Source organism: Nelumbo lutea, chromosome 8 (genome assembly GCF_056320005.1).
Source record: "Nelumbo lutea isolate HS-2025 chromosome 8, American lotus-T2T, whole genome shotgun sequence".
NCBI classification, from domain to species: Eukaryota; Viridiplantae; Streptophyta; class Magnoliopsida; order Proteales; family Nelumbonaceae; genus Nelumbo; species Nelumbo lutea.
In genome coordinates, this window is record NC_142691.1 from 58,431,197 (window position 1) to 58,456,562 (window position 25,366).

The following is a 25,366-nucleotide window of genomic DNA, read 5'->3' on the forward strand; positions in this document are numbered from 1 at the left end:
GAACTTCTCCTCCCATGCCCACATCTGGAGATTCATGCTTCAGGTCATAAAACTGTTGCGCTTCAATCTCGACAGGAATCGTTGATGGCTTTATCGCGGGGAGAAAGGCATTCACATGAGGTAGCGGTGTGCTTGTCTGGGGTAATGGGAGTGCTGGGTTTGACACGATTGCTACTCCAGGAAGTGCTAAGGGTACTGAACTTACTTGATTTGTCACATAGGGATTCTCGAGGTTCATCACAGATGCTCTTGCCCCTAGTAACTGATACTTTGTTCTTGATATTGGTGTTGTTCAAAAATGTCATTGAGTTGATAAATGTGAAAACTAGAAGGTGAGAACTTAACTTTTTGTTGCATTTCCCACAGACATCGCCAATTGATAGTGCATGATCTGGATGCTCTTAGCTAGAGGGTAGCTCGGATATTGGGTGCTTAGCTGGCCGGTCGAATTGCAAAGGTAAACAGGGTTCAGAGGACTCGGGGTGGATTACCCGGTGTGGTTGCTCCAATGCTTAAGTCAGTACTCAATGTGTGCGAGCTGAAAGCTTGACAGCAAGTAAGCTAGAATGCAATAAATCGCACATACCTTGTGTCATTGGAGTTGGTGCCTTTATATAGGCGTTGTTTGGCGTGGGCTTCACGCATTGTGTTTGAGGTCTCCAAGAAGACGTGCTTAACTGGTCCGAAGTACTTGGAGGTAGCTGTGCATGTAGACTAGTCTTCATGCCTTGTTCGATTTCCTTTGGAACATTCGGGGCGGGGCCAACTTACGAGAAACCCGGGAGTGACGAGATATGCAGGCAGAATTGGTCGGCGAGAACGTCTCGCAGGTTGCCACTTGAACCTCAATAAGGTTGGCAAACCCTCGAGGGAGGCCGCTCCTCATTGAGGTCGCTTCGACTGTACTGACGAGGTACCACAGGTTGGTCGTGGGCAGCGGAGGTAGGTTACCAGGTTGGCGGCAAAGGCAGGTTACCAGGTTGGACTCCATCACTTCGGCTAAGGTAAGTCGTCGCCTAGGTGGTGTTGGGGTGTCATCCAGCTGTTCTGAGATGCCATGTGTCATGATGTCACTAGAGGGCCAAATCCATCTTCATCAAAATCCAATAATGTCAAGTCTCACTTTGGTAAGATAGGGAATAATGAAGTCTAGACTATGTTTGAGATTGAGGAAATCTTCCTAGAAAGGGGAAAAGAGCATTGGAAAAAAAATGTGGCACTAGCTATTTGTTTAAAGACATAGCATTTCACTTGAGATAGGGAAGTGGAGGAGAACAACTTGAATGATCAATTTTTGGAGATGTGTATCTACTTGAAAGATTGACTAGATGCCAAAAATAGGCTATAAGACAAAGGAGGACATGATACCTCAAATGATAGTTCACCAAATGTGGATGATGGACATGGAACTTGAAAAAGTGTTGAATCCATATTTTTATATCTTTGTAATTTTTATTTTCAATTTTATCATTTTATTAATTCAACTCCATTGTATTATTTTTTCAATGTATTTTTTTATTTTTTGTACACATTAAATTTAAAATGAAATAAAATTTTCACAAATTTCACATTAATTTTATGCTATTATATTTATTTTTTATTTTGTTTCTATTTTTTTTCTTTATTTAAGAAAATTGGAAAAGAAAAAAGTAGGCCCGATTTGGGCCCGGTTCATCTGGCCCGATATAGCTCTACCCAACACGGCTGGGAACCGGACCACGGACTGTTCCGGGCCCTGACCTGGGAGTCGGAGGGGGACCGTGCTGCCCAAGCACGGGCCGCCTTCAATTCGTGCCGTGCTGACCCACATTACTGATTTGCTGGTCGAGCACTCGAGCTCAACTCGACCCACGTTACTTCTTACCTCCTTTCCTAAAGCCCTACCACTAAACCCCCCAGTTCCGGCGAGTCCCCTGCTGTAGTTTTCCCGAACTATTTGAAAATGGCGTCTTTGATCCCTGAAGCAGCTCATAAGGTTTTCACACCCGAAACTCTTCGATCCGCAGCAAAGCAATCAGAGCGGATACATATCGTTCCTGTTCGACTTCGTAGGGCCATCAAAAAGATCCTTAGAGGTCTTTCGTCTTTTCCATCCCATTGTGGCTTTCTCCTTGTTTTTATCATTTTTCCTTTAGTTCTTTGATTCCTATTTTTTTTTTTCTTTTTCTTTCTCTTTTTTTTTTTTTCTTATAATTTTCAATTCTGTTGTTATTTCGAATTCGAATTCGACCCAGAACAAGAGAAACCCCATATGAAGAGAAAGGTATTGAGTTTGTCTGAGTCATTCAGTGAAATCAAGGACATTAATCTCCAGCTCGCCACCTCCACTTCAAAGGAACTCGTTGAAGACCCTCTCAAGTCCATGGAGCGCTCAAAACGATGGAAGATCAAGACTTCTTATGGTGACATTGGTCTCAAGTACAGAGACGACGAGACTGTAGCGTATGTTGCTTCTCGGATGCCCGCCGTATACTCTGCCTGTCACAGAGTTCTCAGAGAGGTAAAATGAAAAAATAAAATACAATACAAACAATTATTTCTTCGTTAATGTTTTGAATTCAAATTCATTTCTTGTAAGTTCAAATGGTGCTGTTGTAGGTTCGTAGAAGATTGCCGGGATTTTCTCCAGCTAGAGTATTGGATTTTGGCTCTGGTACTGGTTCGGTTCTGTGGTGAGAAGCTGGTTCGATTATTTTCTGATGATTCTTCGCGATATCAATATGAGTTCAACATTTTCTGGTAGTTTTCAAGTTCCGTTTTTTTCCTTTTGATTAATTAAAGAATGGTATAGGGCATTGCGAGAAATCTGGCCTCGTTCTTTGGAGAGAATTAATTTAGTAGAGCCGTCCAAATCTATGCAACGTGCTGGTCAGAGCCTTTTACAAGGTAACTAATGACATTACATGTCGTCTTAATAGTGATGTGTAAATAGGATAAGGAAATCTTAGAAAAGAAGTATGAAAATGAGAACCGATTATGATAATGTAATGGGTTAGGCAGTATGACTGCAAAGATGTATAAAAAAATGCAATACTTCATCATTGTATGGATGCTTCATTGCTTCTTGTGATGAATAAGAAGTTCCTTCATATAATAATTTGGCAGTTATGGCATGGAATGTCTATATTTGTTTATCTTGTGTAGCGGTACATTTCTAGCTTCCAAAAAGATGCCATTCTTGATCACAAGGTTGGTGTGTTGCCTATGAAAGATTATACCATTTCTGGGCGTCTATATGCACCATAAGTACTAGAGAGCAAGTTAATTGAGTCATCTCTTATTTTTTGTGTCATCCAAACATGGTGCATAAGTTGACTTTCATAGACAAAGATGTATTATGTTGCTTTTGGTTGGCTTTCCAAAGGTGGGTTCCCTATTTGACCGAAATAGGATTTCTTCAGGGAACTGACAAAGAAATTTAGTTTATCTTGTATGAGGGTTTTTTCTACAGGGTATGGGTGGGTTTTACATGTCGAGACTGGTTTTAGTCTTGGCATTCTTTTTGTTCAGCTTTTAGAGAGAGGTAAGTGAAAATGGGTGTACTAGTGTACAAGGGTTGGATTTTGGGAAAGAAAACTTGAGCAGGCTTGTGTTGTTCTCCATTTTCTTTCATAGTGAAAAATGGGTTTATTTCTCTTGTTATCTAGGTGCATGGCTGAACTACATAAATCTTTGTCTTCTTTATTTTCTATTAATTTTTGGAATTTTTTTGTTAGCGTTTTGAGTTCTTTGAAAAGTCAAGTTTGAGGTTCATGGATTTGCATCAGAATAGAACCATGCAATTAACCAGAAAAGTATGTTGCTTTGAAAAAGTATGTTACAAAAAATAGTGATGGATTTAGGGGTTTCGATGGAGGGAATGGAAGCAGAAACAATTAAATTTTTGGAAGAAATCGAGCAAAGAATTTTGATAGAGAGGGGAAAAATGGTGGCAAAAAAAGGAGGGACAAATTCAAAGAGAAGTAGGGAAATGATGAGACTGACATGGGGCCTGACTGACAAGGCAGGGAGTACTGAAGGGTTTGCAAGGGGTTTAAAGAAAACTTGAGTTGGGTCTGAAGGAAATTTGCGACGGGGTTTTTTTTTATTCTTTCCTTTTTGTTTCATGGATTTAAGAATTAATTCCTGGAATGTAAGAGGCCTGGGGTCGGGCAAAAGAAGAATGGTGGTTTGTGATTCATTGAAGTTGTCGAAGTTGAAGATTGCTTTGCTTCAAGAAACAAAATTGGAGAAATTAGATGCTGCGATTATTAGAAGTATTTGGGGGGATGGTCAAACAGTTTCAAATCTCAGTGCAAGATTTTGGGAGGAGTTATCAGATATGAGAGGTTCTTTGGACCATCCTTGGGTCATAGGTGGTGACTTTAATGTAACTCTCTTGGTGGAAGAGAAGAACACGAGGAGTGGAAGAACGGGGCAGATGCTGGAATGTAAGAGGCCTGGGATCGGGCAAAAGAAGAATGGTGGTTTGTGATTCATTGAAGTTGTCGAAGTCGAAGATTGCTTTGCTTCAAGAAACAAAATTGGAGAAATTAGATGCTGCGATTATTAGAAGTATTTGGGGGGATGGTCAGGTCAGATGGAATGCAAAGGCAGCTTCTGGAAGTGCTGGGGGGAGGCTTCTGTGTCTTTGGGATCCATCGGTTTGTATGCTTATCTCTAGCAGAGCTGGAAATTTCTCAATCTTGTTAGTAATGAAGACTCAAGATGGTAATGTTATCCAAATTACCAATGTTTATGGTCCAACAGTTTCAAATCTCAGTGCAAGCTTTTGGGAGGAGTTATCAGATATGAGAGGTTCTTTGGACCATCCTTGGGTCATAGGTGGTGACTTTAATGTAACTCTCTCGGTGGAAGAGAAGAACACGAGGAGTGGAAGAACGGGGCAGATGAGGTTCTTTTGTAGATTTTATAAACAATATGGAACTTATGGATCTACCTATTCAAGGCAATAAATTCACCTGGACCAATAACCAAGAAAACCCCACTCTTGTGCGGCTGGACAGATTCTTGGTCTCTTCAAACTGGGATGATGTTTTTCCTGATTTTAGACAAATTACTCTTCCCAGACCCATCTCTGACCACCGCCGCCCTATTCAACTAATATGTGGTCACTATGAGAAAATTAGAGCTCCCTTCAAATTGGAGAATGCTTGGTATGAGGATGAAAAGCTGATTCCTTTGATGAATTCTGCATGGAATGATACTCAGATGGAGGGATCAAGTTCCTTTGTTTTGGCAAAAAAACTAGGTGCTATTAAGAGGAAACTATTTGGAGTTTGGAGAAAAAGTTAAAGCTGGGCTTTGAAAAGAAAGCTCTTCTAGGTTTCATTGAAGAGATTGATAGAGCTGAAGAGATAGGTCCAATTTCTGATGAGTTGAGGCTAAAAGAACCCAAGCTAAAAACAGGTTTGATAAATTGGTTGTGAGGGAGGACATTAAATGGAGACAAAGAGCTAAAATCACTTGGCTTAAGGAAGGTGACAAAAATACACGCTTCTTTCAGAAAATGGCAAATGCCTGTGCTAGAGTGTCTTCTATTAGCAAGCTGGTATGGGAAGATAAGAGCGGGGAATCATGGGCAGAGATTAAATCAGTTGCCACCTCTTCTTATAAGAAGCTCTATAAGGAGTGTTGGAGGTTTAGACCCTTCCCTACACATCTCTCTTTCAGGCAGCTGGATGAAGACCAAAAAGCATGGCTTGAGAGACCTTTTTCTGAAGAGGAAGTTTGTGCAACAATTAAAAATTTAGGAGATAAATCACCTGTGCTAGATTGACTCACAAACCTTTTCTACCTGAAGTGCTGGAACTTCGTAAAAGAAGATTTGATGAAAGTGTTCCAGGCATTTCATTCAAATGCATCGCTGCAAAGAAGTTTGAATGCCACTTTTATTACTCTCATTCCAAAAATTGAAGGGGCTGTTAATATCAAGGATTTTAGGCCAATCAGCCTTCTGCACAGTTTTTACAAAATCTTGGCTAATGTCCTGGCAGAAAGAATGAAAGGAGTATTAGGGAGTGTAATCTCCAATAGTCAAAGTGCATTTGTTCCAGGGAGGCAGATGGTGGACTCAATTCTATTTGCTAATGAGCTAATTGATTCTAGAAGAAGAGAGGGAATTCCGGGTGTGATGTGTAAACTTGATATTGAGAAAGCATATGACTTCATCAACTGGAATTGTTTGGATCGTGTGTTGGACAGAATGAACTTGGTCAGAAATGGAGAAATTGGATAAGAGTTTGCATTACGACACCAAAATTTTCAATCTTGACTAATGGTGAATCCACGGGTTTCTTTGGGGTCTCTAGGGGATTGAGGCAGGGAGATCCTCTGCCCCTTTTGCTATTTATCTGTGTCATGGAAATCCTCACTATTGTTTGTAAAAAGGCTGCATATTTTGGTTTATGGAATGGTTTTGCAATCTCCCCTGGAAAGGAAAAGGTAAAATCTTGCAATTTGCAGATGATACCTTATGTTTTGTTGATGCTTCTGTGACTCAATTGGAATTAGTGCTTGGGATCCTGAGTTGGTTTGAAGTAGTGTCTGGTCTGAAAGTGGATTTGAATAAAAGCCAAATTATTCTAGTGGGCCAGGTTTCAAACTTAAATGAATGTGCAAATGTGATGGCTTGTCAAGTTGATTCTCTCCTAGTTAAATATTTGGGACTGCCTCTCGGGGCTAAAGTCTCTTCTTCCTCAATCTGGGGCTCAATTATTGAGAGAATGGAGAAGAAACTGGCCTCGTGGAAGGCAAAATATCTATCGTTTGGGGGGTAGGGTTACTTTGATTGAAAGTACTCTTTCTAATATTCCTACCTATTTCCTATCTCTTTTCCCCATACCAAGCAAAGTTGCAAATAGACTGGAGCAACTCCAAAGGAATTTCTTGTGGAGGGGTTAGGAGGATGAAAAGAAAATTCACAGTTTTTTTGATCAATAAAAAGAAGAAGAAGAAGAAAATTGTGAAGTGGGATCAAGTATGTCTCCCTAAGGAAGCTGGTGGGCTGGGAATAAGAAAGCTGACGAAATTTAATTCTGCCCTCCTTATCAAGTGGTTATGGAGATTTGCATCGGAGAGGAATGCATGGTGGAGAAGCCTTATTGCGGCAAAGTATGGTGTGGAATGGGGGTGGTTGGAGATCAAAGGTGCCTAGTATCAATGGGAGAAGATCCCTCTGGGCAGGTATTTTGAAGAACACTCAATTTTTTCTGGATGGGATCAGATTTAAAGCTGGTAAGGGAGATAGAATCAAAATTTGGAAGGATCCTTGGTGTGAAGTGGGTCCACTGGCTGATGTTTTTCCTTCTCTTTTCCAAATTGCCATGAATCAAGATTCTTCAATTGCTGAAAATTTCAGCACCTCTGGTGACTCTATCATTTGGACTCCCCTATGTAGGAGAAATTTGTTTGACTGGGAGGTGGAAGAGTTTGGGGAGTTGTTGGGGCTGCTTCAAAATCAGTGGATTGATTCGAACTCAGAGGATGAGTGGGTTTGGAAGTGGAATGCAGATATAGCTTTTCAGTCATATCCCTTTTTCTGAAATTGTGTGGTTCAGGTCATGAGAATCACCCTGATTGGCAGATATGGAAGCCAACTGTTCCCTCCAAGATCAATTTTCTGGTTTGGACTATGGCCCTTGATAAATGTCTGACTAAGACAAATGTGGAGAGACAAGGTATTCAGATCCTGGACCTCTCTTGTAGTTTGTGTGGAAAGAGTGAGGAAACTACAGATCACTTGTGCATCCATTGTCCGGTATCCTCTTTGATCTGGGGGCATTTCCTAAAGGCTTTGGAGATCAGCTGGACCATGCCAATATCAGTGAAGGAGATGCTGATGTGTTGGAGAGTTGAAGGTATCAGCAAGAAAGGAAAGATTGTTTGGAGTTCCATCCCGGCAGCTGTGTTTTGGTCCATTTGAACTGAAAGGAATAACAGAATCTTCTGCGGCAAGTTTAAAAACCTGGATGAAATTGTGCAGAGAACCGTGGGGAAGCTATGCTTTTGGGTGTCGGTGAATGAGGAATTTAAAAACCAGAATTTAACCTTTCTGTTCTGTTCCAAGTCTTGGATGTACTTGTAATCTTTATTGTGCCCAGGCAGATATAGTGGCCTGGGTCTTGTTGTATCTTTACCATTTTCCAAAAAAAAAAAAAACAAGCTGTCATAATAAGTAACAACACTTGTTTATTCAATATGGCATTTTTCTTAGACATTTCCCTAAGAAGTAGATATTGATTTTCTGAGGACCTTACATCCCATATATTGGATTCAGTACAAAATACCAAGTGTTACTTAATGAACCATTTTCTGATTGAATCATGTTGATTGTTATGATTATTTATGAGCTTCTTCTTGACTATTGTTTGATTTTTTCTTTCAAAATTTTAAAGTTTTCTGAATCACTGATGACTGATTGTCATTTGTTATTTGAGGACTTGCTTATTCATAACGTTAAATTTCATCTCTGTTAAAAAAAAATTCCTCTCAAAACATGGAAGTGATGGTATTTTAGATCCATTAGTTTCAACATTTTTCAAAATTAGCTTTATAATGTAATATAAGTATTTAATTATTTAATATATAAATGTCAATAGAATGTACAAGATACATTCTAAATTGCAAATATGATGCAGCCATAGCAATAGTATTATAATGAGGCACCTGCCTTGTGATTTTTGTTGCATAGGCAGCTCCTTGACAACTAACTAATCTCATTTTTCCTTTCAGTGGTTTATTTGGATACTGATCCAACTTTCTGTAGCCATTGTCATGAATTTGTGACCACGTGAGCTGGTTTAAATGAATTTCTAATACATTTATGTTGGTGCTTGCACAGATCTGAAGGACTTGCCCCTTATTCACAGCTATGACAGCATTCAAGCACTAACTCAAAATCTTGAGAAGTCTGATAGAGAGCATGACCTTGTTGTTGCTGTAAGTTGGATTTTGTTTCAATCAATAAGAAGATAAAAAGTGCATTCATTATAAAGAACATGATGTGATAACAGTGATTTCATAAATACAAACCTTCTAACTGAATGCCAGGGAAGTATTAGCCTTTTGTTTAGTCTTTTTTTGAAAGACTAGTTATGACTTCTTGGTGATGTTTTAATCATTACACTATTGCTTAAACATGTTTTTTAGCCATGGATTTTTGAATAGTTTTCTCTCTTTGTAGTTAAGGGGCATGTTTGGTTCAATTGTAAAATCTGGACCCCAGATAACTTGTACCAACATTGGGTAATGCCAACGGTCATTCTGGGCTTTATAGTTGATCATATGTATGTGAATGATCTCTGTGGCCCAACTCAGGTGTCTCTGTTTCAACACTTTGTAATTCATCAAGAATATCTTCATAAAAATTACTTGGTTGGGGAATTACTTTGAAGTCATTTACATTAGGAAAGACCCTGCACTGATATGAAGTGGGATTCCTATGGTTTTTCACTTATTAATAATGCAAACAAATCCTTCGGTTGAGAGGGAAACTCAGTCAGAAAGGGACGGAAAACCAGAAAATACACAAGTTTAAGGACAAGAAGGAACTGATTGCAGTAGAACACTCCCACTGGCTCTCGGCAAGGAAATGGCAGACCCCATGCCCCTGAATTTTTCTCCAAGTATTGATCCAAAGAGTATCATCCCTGGCAAAAGGCTAAGTCTCAGAAACCAGAATTTAACAGATCCTAGTGTGTCTCCCTCTTAGTCACAAGGTATGATATCTTCTTTGGTTTTTCTGGGTACTAATCTTTCTTCTAGTCCTTTGCTCACAGAAGAGACCAGCCCGACATCCAAGTCTGCCAGTGCCAGTGCTTCGACAAAAGTAGTGGGTAGTGATAAGATGCCGACAGTTGACGGGGAGGAAGGTGAAAGAATCTGGGAGGTGATTTTGGAGGTCTTTAGGATCATGACTAGAAAGTGAGAGGAGAAAGGGTGGGGAGGGTGACAGTCCTCTTCGTAGGCTAGACGAGGTGAGGAAGGATTTAGAAGCTTTGACTACAAGGAAAAAAGGGTCACAAAAAAATAATAGGAGAGGTAGGGTTAGAAAAAGGGTCAGAAAGGAAAAGCTGAGTGAGCAAAAGGGTCGAAGCAAGATCACAGGAGGCTTAAACAAGAAAAGGAAGAAGAAGCTAACTGAGGTGGAGAGGTTGCAGTGTGATGTAGTGTATGACAAAGGGAGTGTTGGAAGAAAAGATAGGAAAAGGTAAAGTAGAGGGTGTGAATAAAAAGGGGGATAGAGTTTAGTTTGTTTCCACATGAAGATTTTAAGCTGGAATGTAAGAGGTTTGGGAAGAGCAAATAAAAGAAGAGCAACAAGAGAGTTGTTAAGAAAGGAGAAGCCAGACTTTGTGCTGATTCAAGAGTCCAAATTGATGGATGTGGACAGGAGATGGATAAGACAGATATGGACTGCTAGGGGAATTATTACCAAATGGAAGAACGATAATTTTGAGTGCATGGAAGAACTGATAGGAAACTTTTTAGTCTCAATCAAGATAAAAGAAAAGACAGATGGTTATGTTTTGGTTCTAACCAATGTCTATAGGCCAAATTCTTACAGGGAGAGAGAAGATTTTTGGGAAGAGTTGGCAGCAATCAGGGGTCTGTGGGAGGGACCATGGTGTTTGGGGGGTAATTTTAATGTGATTAGGTTCCTTCATGAAACAAATAATCCTAGCCATAGGATTACCTCCAGCATGAGAAAATTCAATCTTTTTGTAGATACGAATGAACTAAGAGAGCTGCCCCTTCTTCAAGCAAAGTTCACTTGGTCTAATTTTCAAGAGATACCTATTTGTTGCAAGCTAGACAAATTTCTCTTTTCTCTAGATTGGGAGGAAGGGTGGCGGAGTCTAATGGTCAGGGCTTTATCTAGAACTACTTCAGATCACTGTCCTATCAACATCTCGGAAGAAAAAGTTGGAGGGCCCTGCCCTTTTAGGTTTGAGAACATGTGGTTGCTACATCCGGATTTCAAATCAAAGGTGAAAGAATGGTGGGAAGAAGACCAAGTGGAATTTAGATGGAAGGGTTTTAGATTTTAAAAAAGGCTACAAAGGTTGAAGGGTAGGATCAAAGAGTGGAACAAGGAAGTTTTTGGATCTTTGGAGGGAAGAAAGACACTCATCTCACATAGAATAGAGGAATTAGATGAGCTGGAAGGGGAAAGGACAATAAGAGAGGAAGAGAAATCTGATAGGTGGAGACTAAAGCATGAGCTGGAAGAGATATTGAGGAAAGAGGAGATTAGTTGGAGGTAGAAGTCTAGATGTAGGTAGCTAAAGGAAGGTGATGGAAATACAAGTTTTTTCCACTTAGTAGCAAATGGGAGAAAAAGAAGAAACTCTATTGTTTAGCTAGTGTGGAATGGGCAAACCCTAACTAGGGAGGAGGATATAGCACAGGCTTTTGTGGATCACTTCAAAGGTATTTTCAATAGTCAGGGAGGCTTCAGAGAGCTCCTAGAAAATTTTGATTGGAGAAGAGGTCCTAGGGGTATTGATGGAATCCCTGGAGAAGGCTTTTGAAGTCCAAGAAATAAACGAAGCTATATTCTCTATGGAAAGATCCAAAGCCCTGGGCCTAGATGGTTTTACAATGGTTTTTTTTCAAGATTGTTGAGAAATTGTGGGTGCTGACTTAGTGGAAATTTTTGCGGAATTCTATGAGTGGGGAAAATTTAACTCAGGGGCAAATGCCACCTTTATCACTTTGATCCCTAAAACCCTAGATGCCTCCAACCCAAAAGATTTTAGACCCATAAGCCTAGTGGGTAGCATGTATAAAATTATCTCCAAGGTGTTAGCTAAGAGGATTAAAAAAGTTCTTCCATCTTTAATCTCTCCAAATCAAGGGGCTTTTATGTTTGGAAGACAAATCATAGACCAAATCCTTATTGCAAATGAGTGTGGGAGTTTAAAAAATGAAGAAAGGAAAAAGGGCTAATTTGCAAATTGGACTTGGAGAAAGCCTATGATTTGGTGGATTAGGACTTCCTTCTAGAAGTGTTAAGGTTGAGAGGTTTTGGAGCGAGATGGTGCAAATGGATAAGGGGTTGTATTTCCTCCTGCCATTATTCCATTTTGGTTAATGGAGTTGCCAGAGATTTCTTTCCAGCCAAAAGGGGCCTTCGACAAGGTGATTCCCTGTCCCTCTTCCTCTTCACCCTAATAGCAGATGTGTTTAGTGATTTGATCTCAAGGGCTGATGCCAACAATTTGATACGAGGTTGGAGAGTTGGAAGAAATAATGTGGTGATTACCCATTTACAATTTGCAGATGATATCCTAATTTTTTTGCAAAGGAGAAAAGGAGGAATTGTCGAATTTACAGAGGGTGGTATCCCTGTTTGAAAAGGTCTCCAACCTCAAAGTAAATTGGAGCAAAAGTTGTGTAGCAAGGTTAAGTCAGGAGAGAGGAGAGGTTGGAAGCTTAGCTAGCTTGTTGTGTTGTGAAGTAGGTGAATGGCCTTTATAGTACCTTGGTCTACCTTTGGGAGGGAACCCGACTTCTGTCATCTTTTGGGATCCGGTATTGGAAAGATTCACAAAAAGGCTTGCTGGTTGAAGAAAAACTACATTTCTCTAGGGGGTAGAATAACCCTAATAAAGTGAACATTGACTAATTTGCTAGTCTATTACCTCTCAACCTTTAGGATCCCCTTAAAAGTGGCCAATAAACTGGAGAAACTGATGTGAGACTTCTTGTGGGAGCCAAGGGATACAAAAAAGGATCATTTGGTAAAATGGGAGGTGGTTTCAAGGAGTAGGGATAGTGGAGGCCTAGGGGTAGGAAACATTAAACTAAGGAATTTGGCATTACTGGGTAAATGGTTGTGGAGGTTTCCCTTGGAACAAGACAACTTATGGCATAAGGTCATTGTATGCATCCATGGTATGGCAAACAACGGATGGGACGCTGGCCTTGATCCTAGGGCAACAACGACTTCTCCTTGGAAAGGAATTCACAATTTGCTACCGTCTTTCCTTCAACTGGTTAGGTATGATGCTTGTATGGGTAACAAAGTTCGGTTCTGGGAGGATATTTGGCTTGGGGACATTCCTCTCAAAGACAGATTTCTACCTATTTTTTCTTTGTCTCTCAATAAAAGGAAAGTGATTTCTACATTGCTTGTTAATGAAAACTCTTGGGATCTAGGATTAAGGAGAGGCTTAAGGGAACATGAAATGGGCTTAGTAGATGAACTAATTTCCCTTCTCAACACTGCATTCCTGGACCCTCTTGCCAGGACAGCAGAATTTGGTCAGAGTCCCCTTCTGGATCCTATACCTGTGCCTCTTTTTTCTCCGCCCTCCTTCATTCCTCACACCCAGGAGTCTCCTTTCCTACAAAGGAAGTTTGGTGTAGTCCTGTACCCCCAAAAATAAGAGCCTTTTGTTGGGAGGTGGTGCTCCAGAAAATCAATGCTCTGGATAATTTACAAAAAAGAAGGCGAAATCATTGCCTCTCCCCTCATGTCTATTGCCTTTGTTTGGGAAATGGTGAGACAGTTACACATCTGTTACTTTCTTGTTCTTTTCTTCTTGTGTGTGGAATTGGTTCTCTTCCTTATTTGGCTGCAGGTGGACCTCTCCTCCAGATGTGACAAGTCTTTTCAACCCAAGCTTCTTCCTCCTATCAAAGAAAAGGGGGAGAGTGATGTGGAGGTCTTTATGGGAAGAAAAGAATAATAGAATATTCCAAGGGGCACAAAGATCAACAGAACAAATTATTGACTGCATTGCCATTAAAGTCATACACTGAATGAGAGTAAGTGACTTATTTAAAGACTTTTTAGTGGATGATTTACAAAGAGGATGGTCAGCAGTGGCAAACTCTTCAACCAAACAGCCTGTCCCTCAGCCTTCTTGGACACCTGCAACACAACAAAGGGGCAAATTAAATTTTGATGGAAGCTCCATGGGTAACCCTGGACCTTCAGGAGTTGGGGGAGTCTTTAGGGATGGGGAGGGCAGAACGGTGGCACTATATTCTGGTCCCATAGGAGTGGGAGACTCTATGAGAGTTGAAATTTTGGCTCTACTACAAGGTCTGAGATTTGCAAAACAATGGAAATTTCAGAACTTGGAGGTGAAAGGGGACTCTAAATTGATAATAGGGTGGCTGCAAACAAAGAGTTTGGGTATATGGAGGTTCAGACAGCCAATAAGGGAAATAATCTGCTTGGCAAGGGAAGTTGGAGTGACATTCAAATGGGCAAGGAGATCAGCAAATTCTGTGGCAGATAGCTTGGCAAAACAGGGGACCTTTAGGGAAAACTTTTTTTGGGCTGTACTGTAATTTTTGATGTCATGTTTGGGGTCAACACTCTTTGTTTTGAGTGGCTGACAGTACAAGATGTAATTTGATATCCTTAATGAAAGTCACCGTTTCCAATCACAAAAAAAATGTTGTTGATTATGAAATAAAGTAACTTATTTTGCCTTAAAGGCGTAAATACTACTCTGAATCCCAAAAAAATAGAAAAGTAAAACTCTGTTGTTCCCTCTTTGAATTTAGAAATTCACTTAGTTTCCCAGATTTCTTTGGAGCTTCTTGTTCTCATTCTTTAATATTAGAGGTTGGCAGCCTAGACAATCCAACAAAATTTTTTCAATATAACCTTGATGCAGTCCATAATCATGCTCCAAGAAGCATAAAATCATATGCTTAATTGTTAGTGGATTTTTAACAGCTAGTTCATTAAAAGCTCCAATAACTTTTAACAGCTAGTTTCTCATTCAATGCTCTAACAATTAGTTTTGCATTTAATGTTCCACCAACTAGCTTTTCATTTAATGTTCCAACAGCTAGTTTTATTCTCTATATAAAGTTTTGTAATCTCAAGCTAGAGGCATCAAGTTCTTTCCTTTGTTTGGAGGAGCCTAGAGCTTTCTTTGAGAGTTGAGAGAGTCCTCTCTTTGGGTGAGTGAGTCCCCTCTTCTTTGGGTGAGTGAATCCCCAACCCTTTGGGTGAGTGAGTCTCCTCTTCTTGGGGTGAGTGAATCCCCAACTCTTTGGGTGAGTGAGTCCCCATCTTGTTGTCTCGTATTGTAATCCATCTCTGATTAGTAAAGTTCTATCCGATTCTCTTCTTCCTTTTCCTATTTCTTTGAGCAAATTTTTCTTACATTATCTCTTCATATTTGAACTGCATCAAACTTTCCATTCAAGGTAGCAAGAAAGCAAAGTTTTTTCTGGAGTTGTGTTCCATATGCCATTTATTGTTGTTAGCACATTTGGAAGGACAGGATCAGAAGAATATTTGAAGATTCAAGGGAAAGTTGAGAAAATTATGCTCAATGATTGGAATAGTGATCATGAATTATGTCAAAGTTCATTCGGAGATTGCTAACATTCAAAGAAATGAATTTGGCGATTCATTTTGGACTACGTTAGAGATGCTGTGGAGCTTCTGATTGTATTGGAGAAAGGGAGGCTGTTTTCTGGTTTGTTTCTAATTGGAGTGTTCCTCTGTATTTTGTATTCTTCTTGTCTGGAATAGAGTTCATAAGTTTTATAGGATCTCTATTTGAGTGAGGTATTATATCACCAGCCTTGTTTAGCTATTGTTACCTGTTCTTTTTAACAGAACTTTTCTTTTTTAATATAAAGAAAAAGAAATGAGTGAACTTTTAAAATGAGGCAGTTGCAAATTGTTTCTTTGTGGCAGTGGTTGTCATTATATATTGTTGCATTGACAATGTCACATTTGTTCTCCATAGACATTGTTCTATGGTTGACTCCTTAATCTTCTTTCTTCCATTGTTTATGCCACCAGATTGTGCTTGTTTTTTGCTGCAAATTCTGTTATGTTTTTATGATTAAAAATAAATTTTGGTTCATAGGTGGTTTTAAATTTCAATTCACTATTACCTTTTCTTTACAACCAATAAAATCTTACATCCTTCCCTTTTTTCTTCATTATGCTGAAGTCCTATGTGCTTGGGGAGGTGCCATCACTGAAGGACAGAATTACTATGGTTCGCCAACTTTGGGATCTTACACGAGATGTGCTGGTATAATCTTCAGGCTTAAAAGTATTTAATGCCCCGAATTACTTTATTTATTTTATTGTTTCACTTTTTCTGTACCATGTTATCCAACTATCCAAGTATATGATGTGTCCTTACGCTGCTCCACGTGGATTGTTTATTTTTATTGCATTTTATTGTCTGAACTTATATTGTTATATAATCTTCAAGTGCAATGCTTCTTTGCATCCCAAGGGACAATAAAGGATCTAATTTCTTTTTAGAACTGGTGTGGGGGTTGAAAAAAATTCTATTGCTACGTTTTCATCTTGTTTAGGTGCTTGAAGTGAATTTCTCTACCCATGCATTGCTAGCTAAATTTAAGGACTTTGAAATTCCTTGCTTTGAAATGGAGACCATCCTTAATTTTCCAACTTTATAGAAAGGAAGATATTATGAAAATATTGAGAATATTTTGCATAAGCATATTATTGCTTTTGATTACTAAATAACATTTGAAATGACATAATTTTGCAAATAAAGTATTCAGACTTTGTGTAGGAAACTGTGGACCCCACATTAGTGTACTCGTGTGACAGCCTGAGTTGTATTTAAATTTAATCAAGTCTTTGATTAGGATTAGCTTTCCTGGTAGGATTAGCTTTAATCTTATCTTATCTTACCATGTAAGCATTAAGTCCTATTACAATTATGAAACAATGTATATAAATTTAAAGGGGGGAGGGGGGCTGTTTTAAAACACCAATCACTCTCTTCTTTCTAAAACCCTTCCACGAGTTCTCCCTCTCCATCTCTCTTCTTCTTTTCTCCTCTTCTCTTCTATTTTTCTTTTATTTTCTGTTCAAAATCTAAAAGATGTCTGTTGTCTTGTACGCCTACTTGGTATCAAAGCAAGATCTAGGGCTTCTCATGTGAGTTTGATCCAGCCAACCACATGAGAATTGCCTAGGGCTGGAAGAATAGAGAGCTCTCTTTGGCTGATTCTTGGAGGTTATCTACAGCAGCAGTCCAAAGATTGGATCGTATCTTTGATAACTAGGAAGAATTAGAGGAAGAGAAAAGGATCAAGATCAGTCCTTGATCAGTACTAGAGGTGGCAATCAGAATTTCAGAGGATTTCTGTTCAAGATCAGTTTTTTCCCTTCAAGACTAGAGGATCAAGATCAGTTCTTGATCAAGACTAGAGGTGGCAATCAGAATTTCAGAAGATTTCTGGTTCAAGATCAGCTTTTTCTCTTCAAGATTGAGAGAGAGAATTAAAACTCCAGAAGTTTTTTCTATCAAGATCAGAGTTTTTCAGAATTTTCTGATAGGTTTTCAATCTTTCTTGAGATCGGCAGCAAGGATACCTTGATACAAGAGGTACGGTTAAGAAAAATCTCTCCTTTCTGTATTCCTTTTTCGGGTTTAAGAGAAAATCCTCAAGTTTCAGGGCTGTTATTGCTTCAGGGAGGTAATCAGACTTGTCTCCCTCGTTTTCTTTGCTCTTCTAGAATATCCAGTAGAGCTGTTTCAGCAGGACTGTTACAGTTTTTTTTTTTTTTACTGCTATCAGTCTCAATAGGTTGACTGTCACAGAAGTTAGGGTTTCTTTTACTGAATCAGAACCCTCCATCTAGACCCACTATTACTTGCTGCAGACCTAGTAGGCCGATTGGTACAATAATTAGGAAGAGTTTTTTTTAATTAACTTCTGATCAATAATGGAGTTTAAAAGCCAAGGGGATGGTGTTTTTCGGACTGGTTCAGGTAGAATGGCTAAAAACACCTTCCAGATTACAACTGTAAAGTTTGATGGTTCAAACTACTTAGAGTGGGCCCAATCAGCCATGATGGCCATTGGGGAAGAGGAAAACTGAATTATTTGTTGGGGGATGTGAAGGAATCAACTGAGGATCCCACTTATGCTAAGTGGATTCAAGAAAATTATTTGGTGATGACATGGTCGTGCAACTCCATGCAGCCACACATTAGCCGAAATTACTTATGGACAAAAACAACTAAAGAAATATGGGATGTTGTGAAAGAAACCTACTATCAACCCCTTAATGTTGCTAGGGTCCTTGAGCTGAAATGTGAGGTTAGAAATCTCAGACAAGGAGAGAAACAAGTCTCTATTTATTTTTCAACCCTACAATCTCTGTGGCATGAAATTGACCACTTCGAGACAATTGAATGGGAGAGTCAGAAAGATGCACAAACTTACAAAAAGCAAGTTGAAACTAACAGAGTATTTGAGTTCCTGGTTGGTCTAAAATTTGAGTATGATATTGTAAGACAGTAGTTGTTGACGAGAGTGAGTGTGACTCTATCTCAAGCCTATTCCCTAGTGCACAGTGAAGAGACTAGGAGAAAGGTTATGTTGCAGTAGCAACCTTTCGAATCTGCCTTGGCAATAGTTAAACCCAAGTCTGGGGGTGATAAGGAAAGGGATATGAAGAAAGAGGCTAAAAAGGACCTAGTTTGTGAACATTGCAAGAAACCTAAACACACTAAAGACACTTATTGGGAGTTGCATCCATATCTAGTTCCAACAAAACTCAGAAATAAAAAAGGGGAATGCCAATATAGTTGTTAACACTGATAGTGTAGCCTCAACGGCCTCAAGAGGCACTCCTCTAGACACCCTAGCTACTGTCCGAGTTGCTCTGACACAATCGGAAAGTGAAGTTAGTAACTCAGTACCATCTCCTCAGCCACCATTAGCTCCTTCAACCTCATCCTTTACTCAATTTGGTAATCGGGCCTCAGCTTATCATGCTTCAGTTACAGGTAATACAAAACATTCTTAGAATAATAAATTCAGGAGCATCTGACCATATGACTGACTTGTCATCACTTTTCTCTACCTATCATTTATCTTCTGACAAAGACAAAGTGTCCATTGCTGATGGATCCCTTGTTCCTATTTTTGGCAAAGGAGACATCAAGTTGTCAGATGCCATCTCCCTATCCTCCATCTTGAATGTTCCTAAGCTTAATACTAACTTGCTTTCAATTAGTAGCATTACAAAAAAAACAGAATTGTTCAATAACCTTTTTTCCTGATCGATGTGTTTTTCAGGATCTGGAGACAAGGTGATTGGTGTTAGATAGTGTATGCCCTTTGCTCTAATTAGAATGATGTACATTATCATACCACTACCATGGGGGGTATAGATATTTCCTGTTATTTGTTGATGGTTATACTCGGTTTTCTTGGGTTTACCCTATGTGTTCTCGAGATGAGGTTCCAACATTAACCCGGATCTTTCGTCAAATGATTTTAACCCAATTTGTAGTCAAAATTAAAATTTCTAGATCCGATAATGCAAAAGAATATTTTGCAAACCCATTAGCCTCCTACCTACTTGACCATGGGATTATCCATCAGAGTACCTGCCCACATACAACATAGCAGAATGGGGTTGCTGAAAGAAAAAATAGACACATATTAGAGGTAGCCAGAGGCATTATGTTTACCTCAAATGTGCCTATACGTTTCTGGGGGGATGCTGTTCTTATAGCAATTTATCTCATCAATCGGATTCTCTCATGGGTTCTTGACATGAAACCTCCATTTACCCTTTTATACCATAATAAAGAATTTTTACCATTCCCCTTAAAACCTTTGGTTGCACTTGTTTGATTTAGATCCTTGGCCCTTATCGTTCCAAATTTGATCCCAAGGTCTCCAAATGTATTTTCCTTGGTTATGCACAAACTCAGAAGGTCTATTGCTGTTATGAACCCACTTTTGGAAAAAGATTTGTCTCAATGGATGTCACATTCTTTGAGGATAAACCCTATTATCCAAGGGTTTCTCCTTAGGGGGAGAATAGTGAGGTTGGGATTAGCTCATCAAAAGTTCATTTATCAATCCCATCAAGTGAAGAGGGGTGTAGTGGGGAAGGTTGTCAAAGGCGCAGGGATGTGAGAGTCTATCATAGACAATGGAGATAGGTTGATTTCGGACATTAGCAATCTAGGCCAGTCCTAGCCCCCTCTGTAGATCTAGATCTAGGTACCATAGTAGCCCCAGTTCCTTCTATAGATCCAGATCCAGGTACCACAGATACTACAGATGAGAGACATCCCACCATGAAGCCTTCACCTTCATTAAATGACCTTGACCTCCCCATAGCAGTCTGTAAAGGCAAACACCGTTGCACGACATCCACATTTCACTACGTTTCTCAGTTCTTGTCCTATGATCATTTGTCTCCCTCCTACAAGTCTTTTTTTCCATCGATTGCTGATATTCCCATTCCCAGAACAATATAGGAAGCATTGGTAGGACCAGAATTGAAAGATGAAATAAAAGTAGAAATAGATGCCCTCATTAGAAACAATACCTAGGAGATAATTGACCAGCCTAAAGGAAAGAAACCGGTTGGATGTAGACGGGTATTCACTGTGAAACGTAATGTTGATGATTCTGTTGAAAGGTATAAGGCCCGATTTGTTGCAAAAGGATTTACTCAGACATATGGTATTGATTACTTAGAAACTTTTGCACCAGTAGAAAAGATGACCACTATCGGAGTCCTATTATCTCTTGCAGCTAGTTACTCTTGGCCATTGTATTAGGTGGATGTTAAAAATGCCTTCCTCAACGGAGACTTGTAGGAATAAGCTTACATGCAGTTGCCTCTTGGATTTTATGGTACGGAGATAGAAAAAAAATGTTTGTTGGTTGAACAAAGCCTTACATGGATTAAAATAGTCCCTAGAGCTTGGTTCGACAGATTTAGATGAGCCCTTGAAAGGTTTGGATATGTGGAGGCCCAGTCAGACCACACCTTGTTTTTAAGCAACTCCTTCATCAAGAGTTTGAGGTAAAAGATCTGGGGGAACTATGATACTTCTTGGGCATTGAGGTAGCTTGATCTGCTAGAAGAAACAAGAAAGTTGGGATTTAAGCTTGTTGACACACCTATTGAACAGAACCACATGATTAGTGCAGAGGGTGGAGAACCTCTTCAAGATAAAGCTATGTTCCAACGGTTAGTTGGAAAACTTCTCTATCTTTGCCTCACACGATCCGACATCAGTTATGCAGTCAGTGTGAGGCATTTTGTTTGACTATTAGTTGGAAACTTCTCTATCTTTGACTGTTATTTGGAAAGCTTCTCTATCTTTGACTATTATTTGGAAAACTTCTCTATCTTTACCTCTCCCCAGGCAGTGGCATTTTGTTCAAGAATAATGACCACATGAAGATAGAAGTCTACACAGATGCTGATTGGGCTGGGTGTGTTGATGATCGGAGATCTACCTTTGGATATTGTGCCTTTGTAGGAGGTAATATGGTCTCTTGGAAGAGCAAGAAACAAATTGTTGTTTCTCGTTCCAGTGTTGAAGCTGAATATAGGTCCATGTCAAATGGTGTGGCTGAGATTCTATGGTTAAGATCATTATTTGAGGAATTGGGTATTGTTTATGAGAAACCCCTAATGTTGTACTGTGATAATCAAACTGCCATTAATATAGTTCATAATCTAGTACAACACGACAAAAACTAAACATATTGAAGTGGACCGGCATTTTATCAGAGAAAGGGTTACATCTCAAGAAGTATGCCTTCCACTTCCCTACATCACCTTCAACATGTAACTTGTAGACCTTCTCACCAAGGCTGTTTCAAGAAAGAAGTTAGAGGAAGATCTATGCAAGTTGGGAATGACAAACATCTACTCCCAACTTGAGGGGGAGTGTAGGAAACTATGAACCCCACATTAGTGTCCTCGTGTGACAGCCTGAGTTGTATTTAGATTTAATTAAGTATTTGATTAGGATTAGCTTTCCTAGTAGGATTAGTTTTAATCTTATCTTACCATGTAAGCATTAAGTCCTATTACAATTATTAAACTGTGTATATAAATTTAAAGGGTGGGGCGGCTGTTTTAAAACACCATCCACTCTCTTCTTTCTAAAACCCTTCCACGAGTTCTCCCTCTCCATCTCTCTTCTCTTCTCCTCTTCTCTTCTATTTTTCTTTTATTTTCTGTTCAAAATCTAAAAGATATCTGTAGTCTTGTATGACTACTCTTTGCAAACAAAGGGTAAAATTAAACTTCGATGGAAGCTTCATGGGTAATCCAGGACCCTTCGGAGCTGGGGGAGTCTTCAGGGATGGGGAGGGCAGAATGGTGACGCTATACGGCCCCATAGGAGTGGGAGACTCTTTGAGAGATGGGGGATTCTAAACTGTTAAATGGGTGGCTGCAAACAATGATGGTGGGTGTATGGAATTTTAGACAGCAAATAAGGGAAATAATATGCTTGGCAAGGGAAGTTGGGGTAGCTTTCAAATGGGTAAAGAGGTCAGCCAACTCTGTGGCAGATAGATTGGCAAAGCAAGGGACCTTCAGGGAAAACTTTTTTTTGGGCTGTTCCCTAATTCTTGAAGTTGTTTTGGTCAACACTCAGTGTCTGAGTGGTTGACAATGTATGATAATTAATTGATATCCTTAATAAAAGTTACCGTTTCCAATCAAAAAGAAAATCTTTAATTATAACTTGTTTGAAAGACCACACATATTCCTTATATGTTCATGGTACATGTAATTTAACTCCTTGAACTTTGGAAGCATGCGTAAGATTTTGTTGACGTGATACCTGGTGTGGAAGGAATGTGGACTGTGGAGGAATAAACATTGTACAATATTTTAGAAGTTGGTCTATGTTTCTTTTGGATGAGATGACTTACTTTTAGTAATGGTGGACTCTTGTTAAACTTTTGCCTTGGATGATATTTCCTTGTTTTCTTGTTTTCTTTAATAAGTGCCAAATCTTGGCTAGGTCTTGATTGAGCCAGGAACACCACATGGATTTAACATCATATCTCAAATGCGATCTCATATCTTATGGATGACAAAGAGGGTAAGTTGATTGTTCCCCTCTAATTATTCTTAGGGTACAATGATTGTTTAGGATTAATCTAAATATGTGATAGGACTGCTAAATTTTTTGCAACCTGCTCCTGTAACTTGAGTTGTTATGCTTCACAAGGATCTTTTATCTGATGTATTAATTATTTGTTTATGGCTCATAAGAAATGCCGCAAATCTGATGATGCATGTAATGAGGCTTCAAAGGACTTGGTGGGTCTCAAAAGTGGTGCATTTGTAGTAGCTCCTGTGAGTTTCATATCAACATTATCTTAATGTTTTCTTCTTGTTTATTTATTTTTACTTTTAGTTATGCCTTTGGTGAGCTGCCATGTTTTAACAGTGTTCCAATTGCAGTGCCCACATGATGGACCTTGTCCATTGGAGAATAGCAGCAAATATTGTCATTTTGTTCAGCGTTTAGAGAGGACATCATCACAACGTGCATACAAGGTGAGTTCTTGTTTAGAACTATCCTATGGTAAATATGCAAGGTGAGTTCTTGTTTCAAACTTTGGCCTGAAAAAAAGTGCTTCATCATTAGTTTTTATAGGTGTCTTGTGTAATGGCCTCAACTTGCAGCAGCTATTATAATAGTGGGGTCATTGTTTGTTCTGTTGCTAAGCTTCTCTAACCTATCCTAGTGATGCTGGTATTTTGGGATTTGGGGACTTTGTATCTGATCCATACATAAGAGCTGAGTCTAGATAAAGCTATGACCATTGGTGAAACTATGAATGTTATAAGCCTGTTCTAGAACCCCCCAAGATGGTTATAAACATTGTTAGAACTTTCTTGTCTAAGTTCACAAAAGCTCTAATATAATTAGGCAAGTTTGTAGCTCAAGTCCATTTTGTCTGATCTTTATACATATTATTTGGTTCCAGTTTAATGGATTAATGAATTATTCTAACTAGTTAAAATTAAAAGGAAAAGATTAAAAAAAAGAGAGAAAATTGTGAGATCCATGATTTACTAAACGAGTATTTGTGATATTGTGGCTGTATCTAGGGAACCTCTCCCTTTTCTTCAGCTTTTTTTTTTTTTTGATCAATAACAGTGAAATTTTATTAATGATATAAAATCAGGATTACAGAGGGAGATAAAAAGTCTTTACTCCAGCTACCCAAGAAACTTTCTGACCATGCAGTGATTACAAAACGGCCCAAAATAATGTGTCTCTATTTACCCCTTGCCTAGCTAGATCATCAGCCAATGCATTTGCACTTCTCTTTATCCATGTACATTGAATTTTCATGTCCTTGGTTAGCCACTTATACTTCCTCTTTTCATTGCTGTATTTCCACATCATAGCATTGTCCTCTTTTAGCCGTTTCACCACAGTTTCAGAATCACCTTCTATAATCACCTTTTTGATATTCATTTCCTTCACCCTTTGTATCCCTTCAATAGCTCCTAACATCTCAACCCTCAATGAGTCTCCCATCCCAATTAGCCCAGAGTACATGGCTAACAAGTTCCATGTTTCATCCCTTACCACACCCCCAATTCTGGAAGGCCTTGGGTTTCCTATGCTGCTGCCATCAAAGTTCAGTTCGGTGAACCCAAGAGGTGGAGGAGTCCAGCAAGCTTTTAAGATCTTTCTACTTAAGCCTGAATTTGTAATCTCCCTCCAATTCCTTAACAGCTCAGCAACTGAGAACACTTTGAACAGTTCCAATGTTCTCAACCATTGTATCATCCTAATGTGGATGATCTCCATGATTTCTTCCACACTTCTCTCTTTATCTGAGAAAATCCTTAAATTTCTCTCCTCCCACACTGTCCAACAAACTGCAGCTCTACCACACCTCCACATGATCTTTAGTTGGCCAATTAGGCATGGAAGAAAACAAGCTTGGAACATTCAAAGGGGGGATCCACCTGCATGCAAACAGAGAAGTAAACCATACCCAAATAGCTTTAACAAACCAACAAGATATTAGTAAGTGGTATTCAGACTCACCATCGGACTTACAGAGAACACACTAGTGAGGAGACAAGTAGCTGTTGGTCTTTTCCTTTGGAGTAGATCCCCTGTATTAACTCTTCCTAGGAAGGATTCCCAACAAAAACTCCCAACCTTAGGAGGTATAGGTCGACACCACACTTCTTTAGCAGGGAAAGAAGAACCAATAGGATGAGAGGGTAACAGTGCTTTGAAAAAGGAGGCACAAGTGTAGGAACCCGTGGGAGTGAGCGTCCAGATTATGCTATTTGTTTTATAAGGCTCAATGAATACCCCTTCAAGGATAGATAGTAAGGCTATAGTACAGGCGAACTCTGTGTCCCTAACACCTCTTCTCAAACTTAAATTCAAACCAAACCTAGAAGGTGAATTGGAAGGAACAAGGAAGGATGAGACTGGTTCATTCTTGAGGGAAGAAATAGCAAAAAGGCTTGTAAATTGATCTTTCGAAGGGGAATCCCCAACCCAAACATGTTCCTAGAATTTGATAAGGTTACCAGAATGCAAATCATACTTGATCCATG

At 39.3% G+C, this 25,366-nt stretch overlaps 1 protein-coding gene across 2 annotated transcripts in view; it reads left to right on the top strand.

Annotated features, from left to right (window-relative positions):
• Positions 1-1,713: 1,713 nt before the first annotated feature.
• The window catches only part of LOC148844396 (uncharacterized), a 28,362-nt gene continuing 4,709 nt past the window's right edge, over positions 1,714-25,366 (top strand). For both annotated transcript variants that reach the window (XM_088958858.1, XM_088958857.1), the window contains exons 1-9: positions 1,714-2,075; positions 2,235-2,500; positions 2,599-2,672; positions 2,792-2,886; positions 8,843-8,940; positions 15,942-16,025; positions 22,785-22,865; positions 23,039-23,122; positions 23,231-23,326. In XM_088958858.1, the coding sequence (XP_088814984.1) occupies positions 1,943-2,075; positions 2,235-2,500; positions 2,599-2,672; positions 2,792-2,886; positions 8,843-8,940; positions 15,942-16,025; positions 22,785-22,865; positions 23,039-23,122; positions 23,231-23,326 (1,011 nt within the window). In that variant the 5' untranslated portion in view covers positions 1,714-1,942. The remainder of the gene's footprint in view (positions 2,076-2,234; positions 2,501-2,598; positions 2,673-2,791; positions 2,887-8,842; positions 8,941-15,941; positions 16,026-22,784; positions 22,866-23,038; positions 23,123-23,230; positions 23,327-25,366) is intronic.